At 39.6% G+C, this 13,253-nt stretch overlaps 1 protein-coding gene across 1 annotated transcript in view; it reads left to right on the top strand.

Moving 5' to 3' along the window:
* The window catches only part of LOC107088895 (contactin-associated protein-like 4), a 47,611-nt gene extending 44,990 nt beyond the window's left edge, over window positions 1–2,621 (top strand). Inside the window, exons 10-11 of the mRNA XM_015381363.1 lie at window positions 356–521; window positions 2,384–2,621. Of these exons, the coding sequence (XP_015236849.1) occupies window positions 356–521; window positions 2,384–2,621 (404 nt within the window). The remainder of the gene's footprint in view (window positions 1–355; window positions 522–2,383) is intronic.
* Window positions 2,622–13,253: the final 10,632 nt, after the last annotated feature.

The following is a 13,253-nucleotide window of genomic DNA, read 5'->3' as shown; positions in this document are numbered from 1 at the left end:
TTAATTTCAAAATTCAATGTATAAAATGCATAAACACCTGATTTTATTTCAGTTTTAAATTCTGTTCAAAGTAAAAGATTATCATCAAAAATGTCTCTGGACGTTTACATGTTGATGGTTTTCTTTATTCATACCCTGAAGATTTTTAATGGGTTACCCCTGCACTAGGCCAACACTCCCATAGCAACAACTGCACAAGAATCCTGGCTCATACTTTACCTTTCAAGTTAATAAGATTGGATATTCGATTGACATCTGCAACTCATTAGGATGGAGACTCAAATAGCTTATCACCATTGGGGTAATGCCGTGGTTTTCTTTGTACTTTATTAGTTTGGTCTTGTTTTACTTCCAGGTTGCCCTGTCGAAGGCCAGGAGTGCAGGAATCATTTCAGAGCTTTCCAAGGTTGTATGCGGACCCTAAAAATTAAAGACCAGCCGGTGGATCTCATCCAGGTGCAGCACAAGCTGTTAGGGGATTACAGCAACCTCCTGATCGACATGTGTACCATTATCGACAGGTGAGATAAAATTATTAAATACATTTTTGTTTCAAGTTCAAACTTTTTTGACAGATTAAGTAATACTAATTTTTTTAAAATGTTTTCCTGATAAAAAAGGGGGTTTCTGGCTTTTCTGAATGCCAGTTTTAATTTAGCCAGTTTGGATTTATTCCTAAGAAATTATTTTATAAATGTTTAGTTTTTCTAGTCATCCTTCTGTATGTTCTTTTAGCCACTTATTATTTGTGTCAGGGGGAGAGGCAATGCTGTTCCGTTAATTTAAGAGAGAAGTCACTTTCAAACGGGATTTCTGATATTAAAATGGTTTATTCTATTAACTCTTTCTTGCATCTAATATCTAATAGTTTGTGTGGGTATATATGCCCTCCCCATTTGATCCTAAGTTTGACTTGATTCAAAATATTGGCAACATTTCAAAATACTAGATGTCTCATGATACATGTTAAAAGCTCGAAGAACAGAACAAATCTACTTGGCTGTTCTTATTCAAGCCTTCCTGTTTTCTCTTGAAATTTCTGTGCTCTTATGCTCTCTCTCAGCCTCAATGAACCACAAAGACATTTTGGCATATTGTGAAAACAAATTCCATTAGTGGATTTTGTGCTTTCTCTGTCTTATTTGCTTTTTTTAATAACTTGCATGCAGTGAACATTTAGTCTTCTTAACAAAGGAAAAACCGTGAATCAATACTTTTTTTGCCTACGCTGACACCAACAATATGAGCGACAAAAAAAGCCCTTTTTACTCCAAAACTGTGCAGAGACCTCTAACGCACGTTTGTGGTCTCTGTGAACATCGGTAGAAGCATTGATAAGAGTGGCTTTGCTTTATATGCTGTGATGATTGAGAAGGAAAGTACTTTTATGATGTCACCTCAAAATGGCGTTCATCAGATTATGATCCTATTTTTAAGTTTTCTTTTCCGAGCAGTAGGGATATTTCACTGACAAGCTTTAATAGTTTAGATAGGTGTGTATAAACTGTTTCTCCACAGCATATAAACAATGTATTTTGGTGAAGTGATGAAAGCACACTCACTCTTCTTTTTAGGTGAAAAAATACATATCTATGGCTTTTATTGAAAAGATAGTGGAACTTAAAGGAATAGTACACCCAAAACATGATTAGCCTTCATTTTCTACNATTACACTATATCAACCATAACAACATAGAACTGTCACTTGTTAGATCAGATCCATCTTCTACCGCTTATTCCAACAGGGTTGCAATGGGGCCGGTCTCTATCTTCAGCAGTCTATGGGCAATAGGCCAGGTACATCCTGGACAGGTCACCAGTCTGTCGCAGGGCAGCCCAGAGACACCCAAAGACATACAACCATGCACAGACATGTGATGCAATCCAGTCAAGAACCATGGCCTCTGACTTGAAGAAGATAATCTTCATCCCAGCCATGTTGCACTTGTCTGCCAAACACCAGTGCATGATCCAGGTCTTGGCAGGAGAGATCCAGCAGAACCTCATCATTCACAAAAATCAGAGACAAGATCCACTGATGAAGGTGTTTGATTAAATTTTCAAGGCTAGCCAACAGTTCCACACTGAGCCTACCTAGGGAAACTGAGTGTAGTAAGGTAGCTCAGTTACTACACTTGAGCTCCGATTTGAATTTCCTGGTAGCTTGTCAATGGACCCTCCAATAAAAATTGATGTGGTCAATAAAATGTAAATACTTTATGTTATTTCATACTACACTGTTCCAGTGCACATAGAAACATGTTATGATATCATACTAATCAATCTCTATGTAAAATAACGTCAAGCGAGAGTTCTGCATTGCCTCTCCATGTCAAAAAGGATCACTATTGACATTTTACTCCCGTCTTGTTCCACATTTCAGGTGCCTAAAGGGCCTGACAGGTTTGGTTTTCTCACACGAGCCCAAGCTGCAAAGAGCCACATGTGAAAGAAATCCACTGCAGACTGAAGAAGATGAAGTCAGGGCAAAGGAGGGGGGAGAGAGGGAGCAGAGGGGAAGGGCTCGTATTGATCTCCCGCCAGGTGTGATGGATAGCGCAATAAGTGGCAGCGGCCAGTGGAGGAGAGGAGAGAGTGATTTCAGCTTTTCAAAGTCCTGATGAATGAGAGCGTCAGAGGAAGGCCGGCGTCCAGAGGCCAGCGCATGATGGACTGCTGTGTCAGGCGGAGAGAAATTGAAGAAGAAAGAAGAGGTTAGGGGGATGGAGGGAAGGCAAGAGCTTTTTACGGAGGGCAAGCTGGGAGGAAGAGAGCGAACTCGAGGCATGAGCGGGGAGATAAGAGACAATGTACGGGGAAAAGGAGGCATGTGAGATGAGGGGGCCGACGTGTAAAGAAGAGGGTCAATAAAGAGCAGAGAGAAAGAGGACGACGGAGAGACTGAGATAGAGAGAGAGATGAGAGCAGGAGGTGACAGCAGAGTGAGTTCATCTTTATTAATGGCCAAAGAGCAGAGAGGGAGTTATTAAAAAGGAAAAAGATGAATGAAAGAATGAGTGTAAACGAGGGGAGGGGTGACAAAGGGAGATGTGATGTATGCTCCCTCCCGGCTTTCTGAAATCCAATAATAACACTGAGGAATGGGACAGCTGGTGGACTGAGGGGAGCAGAGGAGAGGAGGGAAGGAGCGTTTCCAGAGAGCAGCCAGTGAAGACCAGATAGGGGCAGCAGAGACTTTCCACATGATGGCATGTACTGCAAGGATGCTTTTAGGGAGAAAAGAGTTCTATGAATATTATTATTTATCAGCAAAATCAAATCAATAAGGAGGTGAATAACAAACTGCTCCTGGCATCTGTCCATTGTGGGCTTTATTTACTCTGATAATATGCTAATTATGTAGCTGTATCAACAGCAGTGGGGTACCTACCCCAAATATTTATCTTCTCGCTCTCATACTATGGCTAATAGCCCAGTGTAGCTAACCTTTGGTCATGCATGTTAACAATCTGTTCTGCGTCTGAAGCAGTGTATAACGTTGACCAGGGGTCACCAACGCGGTGCCCGTGGGCACCAAGGGGCCCTCAAGGACCACATGGGGTGCCCTCAACGCCTTCTGAAAACAGCAACTCAGCAGTGGGCTAAGTTTGAAACTGTATTTTATTCTGTGACTCTTCTTTTTAATAACTTATAGAGCATTTCATCATAGTAATCATATAGGGCATTTTAGCATTTATAGAGATTTTAAAATTATAATGTTTAAAGGAAAATTAGAAATTAAAAGTTAACAATAAAAATGTGTTTAATTTGGATGAAGTTTAGGTGAACGCTGACCCCTCTTGTTCACAGGTCAGTATTGGTAGCCCTTCCTATGATTCAATAGCCATGAAGTAGCCCTCAGCCTTGAAATGGTTGGTGACCCCTGACGTTGACTGTATATTACATGGATGTTATTTATAAATAGTACATTTAATAAATAGCATTTAGGCATCATTTAAAAAAAATTTTTTGGGGGGGTGGAGAAAGTTTTCTAAGGAAATTATTTTAAAGATGGCCTGTAAAAGCTAGGTAGCAGAGGGATTAAAAAAAAAAAAATAAATATATATATATATATATATATATATATATATATATATATATATTTTTTTTTTTTTTTTTTTTAAACACAAAGCGAGCAGATAAACTATTGAAATGTGCTCCTGCAGTCACAACGGGATTCGAGACTGAATGTAGTCCACTGGATGATTGTTTTTTGTTGAGTTTTTGATGACCTCAATAGTATGCAACAGGTTAGTTAGTTAGTTAGTTAGTTAGTTAGTTAGTTAGTTAGTTAGTTAGTTAGTTAGTTAGTTAGTTAGTTAGTTAGTTAGTTAGTTAGTTAGTGCGTGCGTGCATGCATGCTTTCTTTCGTTCGTTCATTCGTTAGGTAGTCTCATAAGATAAACTATGGCCATTTCTCTATATGTGTTCTTGTTCATGCCATGTGCTCGTGAAACGTCATCAGCCTCAGCCATAGTACTGTTCCAATTCACAAGAACAAGAAGACCAAAAACGGACAAAACGCCCCTCCCTATTTACGGCATTACCGTGTGTGAAGTACCGCTGGCTCTGATGGCGAGTTTTTTGTTTTGTTTTGCAAAATGTTCATTTGATGTGTGTTCATCTGACTGTGTTTATTATTATTCCCCCGCCAAATGAAAAATCAGAATTTATTATTATCTAGAGACTATTAATAACAGGAGGTGAAATGCAGCTCCAGACAAGCCGAGCGTGTGGTGATGTCACAAGTACGCTTCTATTCCAATTGTCCCATATTTATGCTGTGTGCTCCTGTTCTCCCCAAGTCCACACTTTCCTGTGTTCTTCTCGAGAACATAAAACTCCTAAACAATGTGGCACTGATTTATTCAAGGAAGCAGTAGTTAATCTTGCATACACACATATAAAAAGTTTTTACTTCGTCAAAATATCAGAAAATGTACTGACTATTGTTCTAAGCTGCTGTTTTAGTTAGCCCTCCTTTATGCTAAGAGGTTTTAGGGCAGAGCAGGAGAAGACTGGCGCAAGTAGATCAAGATGATGTAGTTTCTTTATTTTTAAGATCTGCTTTTACTTTCAGAGTTTGACTCAAGTCGGAAGTCAGTTTTGCCAAGATTTGAGCCCCACAAATCTGCTTCTGTCCCTTCTTTTTTTAACGGCCTTTGGATTTATTGGGCTTTTAAACCAACATTCCCAGATGGTTTTAACGTAACATCCTTTAATCAAACGTGACTCATGTTTTTGTCAGAGTCACACTAGATTGCCACAACACAAAGCTATGATGGTTGGTGCTGCTCTGAATCCAACCCGAGGGCTGAGAACGTCTTGTTCCTTTAAATCACCAAACGGGAATGAAATGAAAGAGTTCCTCTGTATTATTAAAAACAGAAGATGACCCTCTGAGGGGAATACATGTCTATAAAAACACATTTTCAGGTGAAAAATTAGCAACCGATAATAAAAATTTTAAAAACACTATTCTTGGGTCCACAATGAGCTTTTTTTGTTGTTGTTTCTTTTCACAAAAGAAAAAGAGGGCTGTTGAAACCCAAAAACTAAAACACATACATCATGATAGATATATAGATCATGAAGTTACCTACGATACGGATAATAGGAGTTTTTAAAGGCAGAATTCCTGCCTGGTCTTTAAAAAAAAAAAAAGAAAGCATTTTTCTCTGTTACAGCAGAATCAATAAAACATGACAGCTTGTCCTCACGCCGGCAAGTACTGACACACAGTCCTGAATCACCTTCAATGCGATGTGACTCAGGCTGGCAACAAAAGAGCGCTTAGTTTGGCACATCACAGGTTCTCCTGGCAGTTTGCTGAAAGAAAACTGGAGCGGCTCATTCAACAAGAGATGACAGACACGCTTAATTAAGGAAATGTGGGGGTAAAAAATAAAAAAAAAATGCTAAAGTCCTTTCCTGAATCTACAATCCCGCCCCCTCTCCTCCCAGCAGAAGGCATTCTTTGCTATAAAACTCAACTGGAAAAATTTCAGTGTGACGGATATACACAGTGGGTTGCTCGGAGGAGTAAGGTACATGAATATGAATAAAAATGATTCCAGTAAAAAGAAGTTAAATCACCGAATGGTCTCACACTTTAAGAGTCAGCATGTGATGAATTTGCTCTAAATCTTGTCTGTAAGACTCTCCTCTGCAGTGAATGGTTTTGGCAATGTTCCGCTTTCCATGCATCTGTTTCAATTTCATCTGTAGGTCTGAAGATTTTTGCTAGCCATATGTGCCATAAATCATTACCCTGTAGCTAAAATAAAAGCAGTTACTTGAGAGTTGCTTAGAGTTTTGGGTTTAACAGTACTCAGTGTACCTAAGCTGAATTATTTTATAATTTTCCCAATAACTTTCTAGATTTATGGGGGAGAAAACAAAAAAAAAGGAGTAGCGTCTCTTTGAAGCTCTCTCTTTGTAATAAAATGTATCTACCTTTCAAAATGATTTGTACCATTACTGTTTTTAAATAGGATTCTGAATGGACGGTTCTAGACCATATTTATTAAGGGACCAGGGTGGGGCCAGTGTTTTTTTTTTTGTTATCGGAGAAAAAACAAAAATATTACAACTATAAAAAATAAAAATGCAAAGTCAGCCACGTAGTCAAAGAACCACTGGTTGCTCTGGAGCTGCAGGTTGCAGACCCTTAGTCTATCTTTCTTATACCTCATCCAAAATAGTCATTGATCCTAAGCTATTTTCTATATTTATGCTGCTTTAGGCTTAGGCTGCTGGAGGACATAGGGACCTCTTTTCACCATTCTGCTTCATACCATTTCTGTTCTCCCACTCGTCAATATTTGTTTGTTCGACCTCTAACTTTGTGTTCTTCCTGCTTTTTCTCATCATAGTAGCTTCATATAGTCTGGTCCTGTTTGTTTCTTTTAGTGTGACCAACTGTATCTCTTTCATCTCTTGACATAAGAGCTTTCTCAGAGCTCGTCTGCCTGACTGTGTGTTTCCTAGATGTGGCCGCCTGTGGAGCTGGTTAGCTTTTGTATCTCTGCTTCTTTCTGTATGTCTGCTTCTGTCTCCTTGAACCCAGGCGGCCTTTTCAAATTCCCCCTCAAAATGAGCCCAGTTCTGCTGCAGAGGCCAGCGCCCCTGGCCTCTTTTGGCTTCCATCTATAATCGCTCATGTTGCATGGAGAACGTGTGTGCCCATCACTTTTTTGGTGCTTCTTTGCTCTTTATCCTGCTGAACAATTAACCTTGTTTCAAGTCTTCAACAGCCTCTAACAGGTTTTCCTTCAGGAACTTCCAGGAATATGTTCCATCCATCATCCCATCAACTCCAGCTTCCGTTCCGTTGCTGAAGAATAGACAGGCCCGCTGCATGATGGTGCCACCACTATGTTTGACACTGAAAATAGTCAGTTTGTGCTGCAATGTGGTGTCCTACCCACACATTGCTTCACATGTAGGCAAAAATTTCACTTTTTAGTCTCATCTGATCAGAGCGCTGTCGTTCACACATCTTCTCTGTCACTATCGCCGACTTTAGCCACAATAAATGTGAGATCTTATATCTCTCTTTCAATGGGGGCTTCTTTCTAGCCAATTTTCCATGTAGTGCATAACTATCAGTTGTATCCAAATGAATTGGTTACATATAATCACCATATTTGGTAGATTTTTGTATTTGTTAAATCAAATTTACAGAATGCATTAAACACTTTTAGTTGTAAACTGATAAATTCTTTAAAAGTTCTTAACTTCATTAGTTACTTTGCAAGGCCATGTTCCTGCAACATGAGACCGGATCATTTGAGTGGCTCTTTTTCCGTTGTTGCAATGCCATTGTTCTGCATGTCAACATCTTTGCACAGCTGCAAAGTGCAAACAAACCCTCAACAGTGCTTTAAATATAGGTCTTTTTAGTGCACAAAAAAGCTTGGAGAAAACTCATTCTAGAAATTCACTGAAAGCTACCTGCTAGACCACAAGAAAAAAGGTGTGCCCCAAACAAAGTGATTAAGCAAAAGTCTGATCTAGGTGGATTAGTCTCCTGTTTGAGAGAAATGAAAAGTTTGACAATTGTGTATAAACCAGCTAATTTATCCTTGTTTATATCCACTTTTGTTACGCAAATTATTGAAACCAGACCTGACAACCACCTGGTGGCGCTTATGCTCCTGTTAGATGGGATCAGATACCTGTAGAAAAAAACAAAACAAAAAAAAGTCATAAATATCTACAATTCATCCACTGATAAGTTAGTTTCCATCAGATATTTTGTGCTTCCTGATTTAAAGTGTTTACAATATTCTTTGATCTTTTTTCTGTTTACTATTAGCAGACTGACAACTGTATTTAGGACTGTTGCTTACGGCTGTCTATTAATGCCAGAAGGAACAGCCCCATTTGTAATCCAGTGCCTCTTTGAAAGGATTTCCAATAATATATGATGACTAATACATCTTGTGACCGTTAATCAAGGCACCAAGGGGTAGATCTTAATATCTGAGTAGCTCTATTAAATGGATTTTGGCCATTGGTGAGGATTACAATACGTAGAAAGAGATCGATTGCAGTTATTTTTCAGTGGGGAAACCAGCGGTCTGGTGAACCGGAACCGGAAACTCTACGAGGGGGATCACAGGATGAGTTCAAGGTCCGTGGGGAAAATGAACTAGGCTGATGAATGGTTTAGAGTTGACTCACATTAGGGGTTCTTGGTTAATCCCTGGGTCCAGTTTGCTGGGGAATAGTCCAGAGATTACTGTACTCATTGGAGGGCAGACAGGCAGACTTGAGTTGGGTCCAGAAGAGCTAAGGAGCGGCTCAGATAAAGATTTCCTCTTGCTCAGTGTGAGACAAATTTTTTCCTTCCAAGGGAGGAGAAGGACCAGGCTTATCCAGCGGACCAGGAGGGTTTCCTACCAGAAAACACAAAGGAGACAAAGGCAAAGAGTTAGACTCAGCTAATCTCAGGAGGCTAGAGTACCCAACACTGGCAAACATCTGGCGTCAAGGTGGTGACAGTCTGCTGCTCTTATACTCCTCTGGTAATGACCCAACAAGCCGCAGGTGAGGAGAAAAAAACCCAGAAGCCACCATTCAAGCCAGAACGGGGAAAGGGCACCATCTAGAGGTGGAGGGAGAAAACAAAAGGAAGACACAAAAACAAATCCCACAAACAGAACCCTAACACAAATAAAAAATTATATGGGCCGAAAGTATGGCCAATAGGGAATTGTTTTTAATCAATCCCAGTCCTCCTAAATTGAATAAAAAATGGCTCTAAGGTTTAGTCAGAGCTACAGTGGTGCAGATAAACCGTTTTTTTTTTATTTTATTCCAGCGGTAAAGCTGAGAAGCTTCAATGGAGGAGGAACAAGTCGGAAAAGATTTGTAGCTGCATGCGCCAAAGGACTCATCCAGCCGAACGGGGGATGAGGGCAGCGGATAAAAACAGGAAGACGAAAAAGAAGGAGGAGCCGGAACTGGACAAGCTCATTAAAAGGAGGGCAGCGGTGTGACAAATGAAGCTAGGAGCTGGTTGCATTGATCTCCTTGCTCACAAGGCAAGGTGGGTGTCTGGGCAAGGAGACACATGGAAACAGTGCAGGGGTGTGTGTGTGTTTGCAAGACTGAGAAATACTCAGGTGCCACAGCTCTAATGGAGAGGCCAGCACCACCATCCTGTTGACGAATGACTTGTCAGTGAAGGGGAGGAGGAAAGAGGAGCAGAGCTAAATGATTGAATAGTTGTACTAATGTTTGACCTCCTCTGTGCCAGTGCATGTCCTTCAGTAACATTAAAGATAAAGATGAGCAAGAGCAGAAAGGAAGAGGGGAAGCGGAAAGCGAGGAAAACTAAAAGAGGGTTCACATTTTTGGAGGAGGGATGTTCTTAGTCCTGAATTGGTGTTCAGGTGTTAGCAGTTTAGAATACCAAGAAATGCAAAGGAAAAAGAAAACAGTTTAGGAAAAGATGGCAAAAATAACCAAAAGAAACGAAGGAGGAAGGAAGAGCTGGAATAAATGAGGGGGTTTGTTGCGATTCAGGCAGCCTTACGGGACTTTCATTACCATACATCAGGACAATGAATGAGGCTTTCAGCAAGCGGTAATAAGAATTTGATAAATCATGAGCCAGGAATTAACTAGATGTCAAAACAATGAGAGCACCCTGATAGATGCAGAGAGGATGATGGCATCATTTAGTCGGGGCAGAGGAGACAAGGAGGAGAGAAGAGGAGGAGGGTTAAGGAAATGTCCAGCAGTGGGAGATAGAGGAGAGACTGGTGGAAGGAGAAGAAGAAAGCAACAACATGTACAATTAAGGGAAAGGTAATCTAAGGCTACGTTCACACTGCAGCCTGAAGTCACCCAAATCCGATTTTTTGGCCCATATCCGACCTGGATCTGATCTTTTCATGGCAGTCTGAACAACACAGATGCGATTTTTTCCAATGCGAGCCAGGCCACTTGGCTATGTAGTCCTGAATCCGATACGAATCTGATCTTTTCAAATACGACCAGTGTCTGAACAGCCAGGTCGCATTCAACCGACCTGAACTCCATTAATACCCGACAAAGGTCACTATTCTGGGTCTTGCTATGAAGAAGCAGCAAGTAAAACAACAACCATGACAGGCAATGATGAATAGAGTGGTATTTGTGTTTAACCATCTTGAAGAGATTTTGTTTTTATGGTTGGAAAAGATCGCTAGATGCGCTCCGGCACTAGCATCCATGTTTACTTCCATAAACACAGAGCACGCTGGCCTGTGACGTCATTGCGTCCTCTACTGCGCATGCGGGACACTTGCGTTGTATGACTGCAGTTCACACAGGAGATCACATACAAGGAGCATATATTTGGAAATGTGAACGGCAACGCAAAAAAAAACAATCGGATTTCACAAAAAAATCGGATCTGAGCATCAAGGCCTGGAGTGTGAACATAGCCTAAAAATCTCAACGTGGAGAAAACAACATTAAGGTCATTTTTTTCCATGATTGTTGTTTTGGACTTATAAGAACACCGCAAAAAATAGAAATCTAAATAAGTTATTTTTTCTTAAAACAAGTGCATTAGTTCTTGAATGGAGGAGGTAAATGAGACACTTTGCCAATGGAACAAAACAATTTACATTTAAAATAAGAAAAAACAATTGCATTGTCTTCTTACAAGTGCATATTATCTAATTATCTTATTTTAAGAGTACAAATACAAAAAAATACTCAAATCATCCCAATAATATAAGGGTAAATACACTTGATTTAAGAAATGTTTACCTATTTCTGGATCATTTTTGCAGTGAAAACATTTAAATGGTTGATTTGTAAAAACTAGATTTGGGTGGATGAGTTGGACTTCAAACTCGCTCTGATCTGAAGTTTTAATTCGCTGGCATAGACACAGCTTCAAAGTATTTATACAGCCTGGATGTCTAAGTCAATCAAGAAGCCTAATTTTAAAATGTTATCTGTTGTCTAACTCAGACATCCCCAACCTCGGTCCTCGAGGGCTGCTTTCCTGCAGGTTTTAGAGGTTTCCTTGCTCCAGCACAGCTGATTTTAATTGAACGCTGATTAACAGGCTTTTGCTCTACTGCAATCATTATAATCAGCTGTGCTAAAGCAGGAAAACCTCTAAAACCTGCAGAACAGGGGGCCTAGAGAACCGAGGTTTGGGATGCCTGGTCTAACTAACATGTGTTTAGGTTGACCGTACAGCAGGAGAGCACAACGTGTCCAAGGTTCCTTTGTTTTAGCAAGACTTTGTAGGATGGACCCAATATAACAACAATAACAAATAACAGCCCAACAATATGATGCTGCTTGCAAATTTATTTAGTGTTCATTGATATAAAAGGCTTGTGATATTCATTTTCAAAATGAGTTACATATTTCAAATATTTTCCTTAGCCTGACTTTTAGTTAGCTATTTGCAGTGCACACATTTAGTTAACCTTATTTGTCAGTTTGTTAGTTTTTTGGTAAAATGCAATCGATTAATTTCTTTTTCTTTGAGTTGCTAGTTTCCTTTGGATCTGCTGGAGGGCTGCAATGAGCTGCAGCTTTCTTCTCAATTGATCGTTGCAGGTTAATCAGCGGGTCACACCATTTGTGGTGATGGGAGGGGAAATATGTTTATTAGTTGATTAGATATTCTTCGTTTTGAATAGTGTTGTTAATTTGTTAAATGTAAAAAGTACTTAGTGTCTGGCCAGTATTAATTAAGTTTATGTGTTTGTTAGTTTGTCGGTCAGTTATCCCCCTTGTGTGTCAACAGTGATCTGATCATCCATTTATGTTTTACGTGAATTGTCAGTTTTGTTGATCTTTGTTTTTGGGCCCAGTTTATCATATTTTGAACACTTTTTCTTTTAAAATAAATTAAGACCTTTTTTGAAATTTTTCAGTGGTTTTCTGGCTGGTTTGTGCAAATATCTGACAAGGCTCTTTTTAAATCTTACCAATGTTCCATACTTGCTGATTTTTTTTTTTCCCTTGAAGACATTTATAAATGTTGGCCAAGAAAAAGTCTGGTTGAGCCCCTCTTTCTTGTTTTATGCCCTCTCTGTTTGTAATGATCCTTAACCGATCCTTAAAATTGGATTTTATAACGTGGACAAAGAGAGATCAAAGGTCCTTTTGGAATGGAAAGGGCTGACGTCGAGCCTCTGGAATGACTACCACACCAATCCAAATGCTTTAAGACATATTTTATAAGTTTGGTCTTTGACTGGAAACCAACTAATTCCAGTAAGTCCTCCCAGTTCTGGTTAAAAGTCCAGTTCAGATTAAAAGTCCAACCAGATTCAGACCAGGTCCTTGATGATGACAAGTTGCTCAGCGTCTGAGCAACTTGTAAAATACTTTTTTTTTTTTAAATGTACCAGTTTCTTACTAAAAAATTAATGTCAATTCAGTTTATTTATATCCACAACACATATCATCCCAAATTACTTTACACAGACAAAACAGTCAGATCAAACAGTCAGATATTAAAGTCAGATTGGTTAAAAAATTTCTATCTAAGGAAAAACAGCCGATTGTATTGAGTCATCGATTTTGCGTCAGAAGACATTCTCTTGCGTTTAGTCATTGACTCTGCAGAAATCCCAAAAGGGCCTCTTCTAACACTCATTTTATGTGAGATCAATGCTTTTGGGGAGTGGATGTAAACATCCCATTGGGACTGTAAGAGAACTAAAATTGTAAACTTAAGAATATGAGAATGTAACATTTGGATCAAGAAAAAAATCCCAAGA

Source organism: Cyprinodon variegatus, unplaced genomic scaffold, assembly GCF_000732505.1.
Source record: "Cyprinodon variegatus isolate N-32 unplaced genomic scaffold, C_variegatus-1.0 Scaffold232, whole genome shotgun sequence".
NCBI classification, from domain to species: Eukaryota; Metazoa; Chordata; class Actinopteri; order Cyprinodontiformes; family Cyprinodontidae; genus Cyprinodon; species Cyprinodon variegatus.
This window is presented reverse-complemented; position numbering and strand designations above follow the sequence as displayed.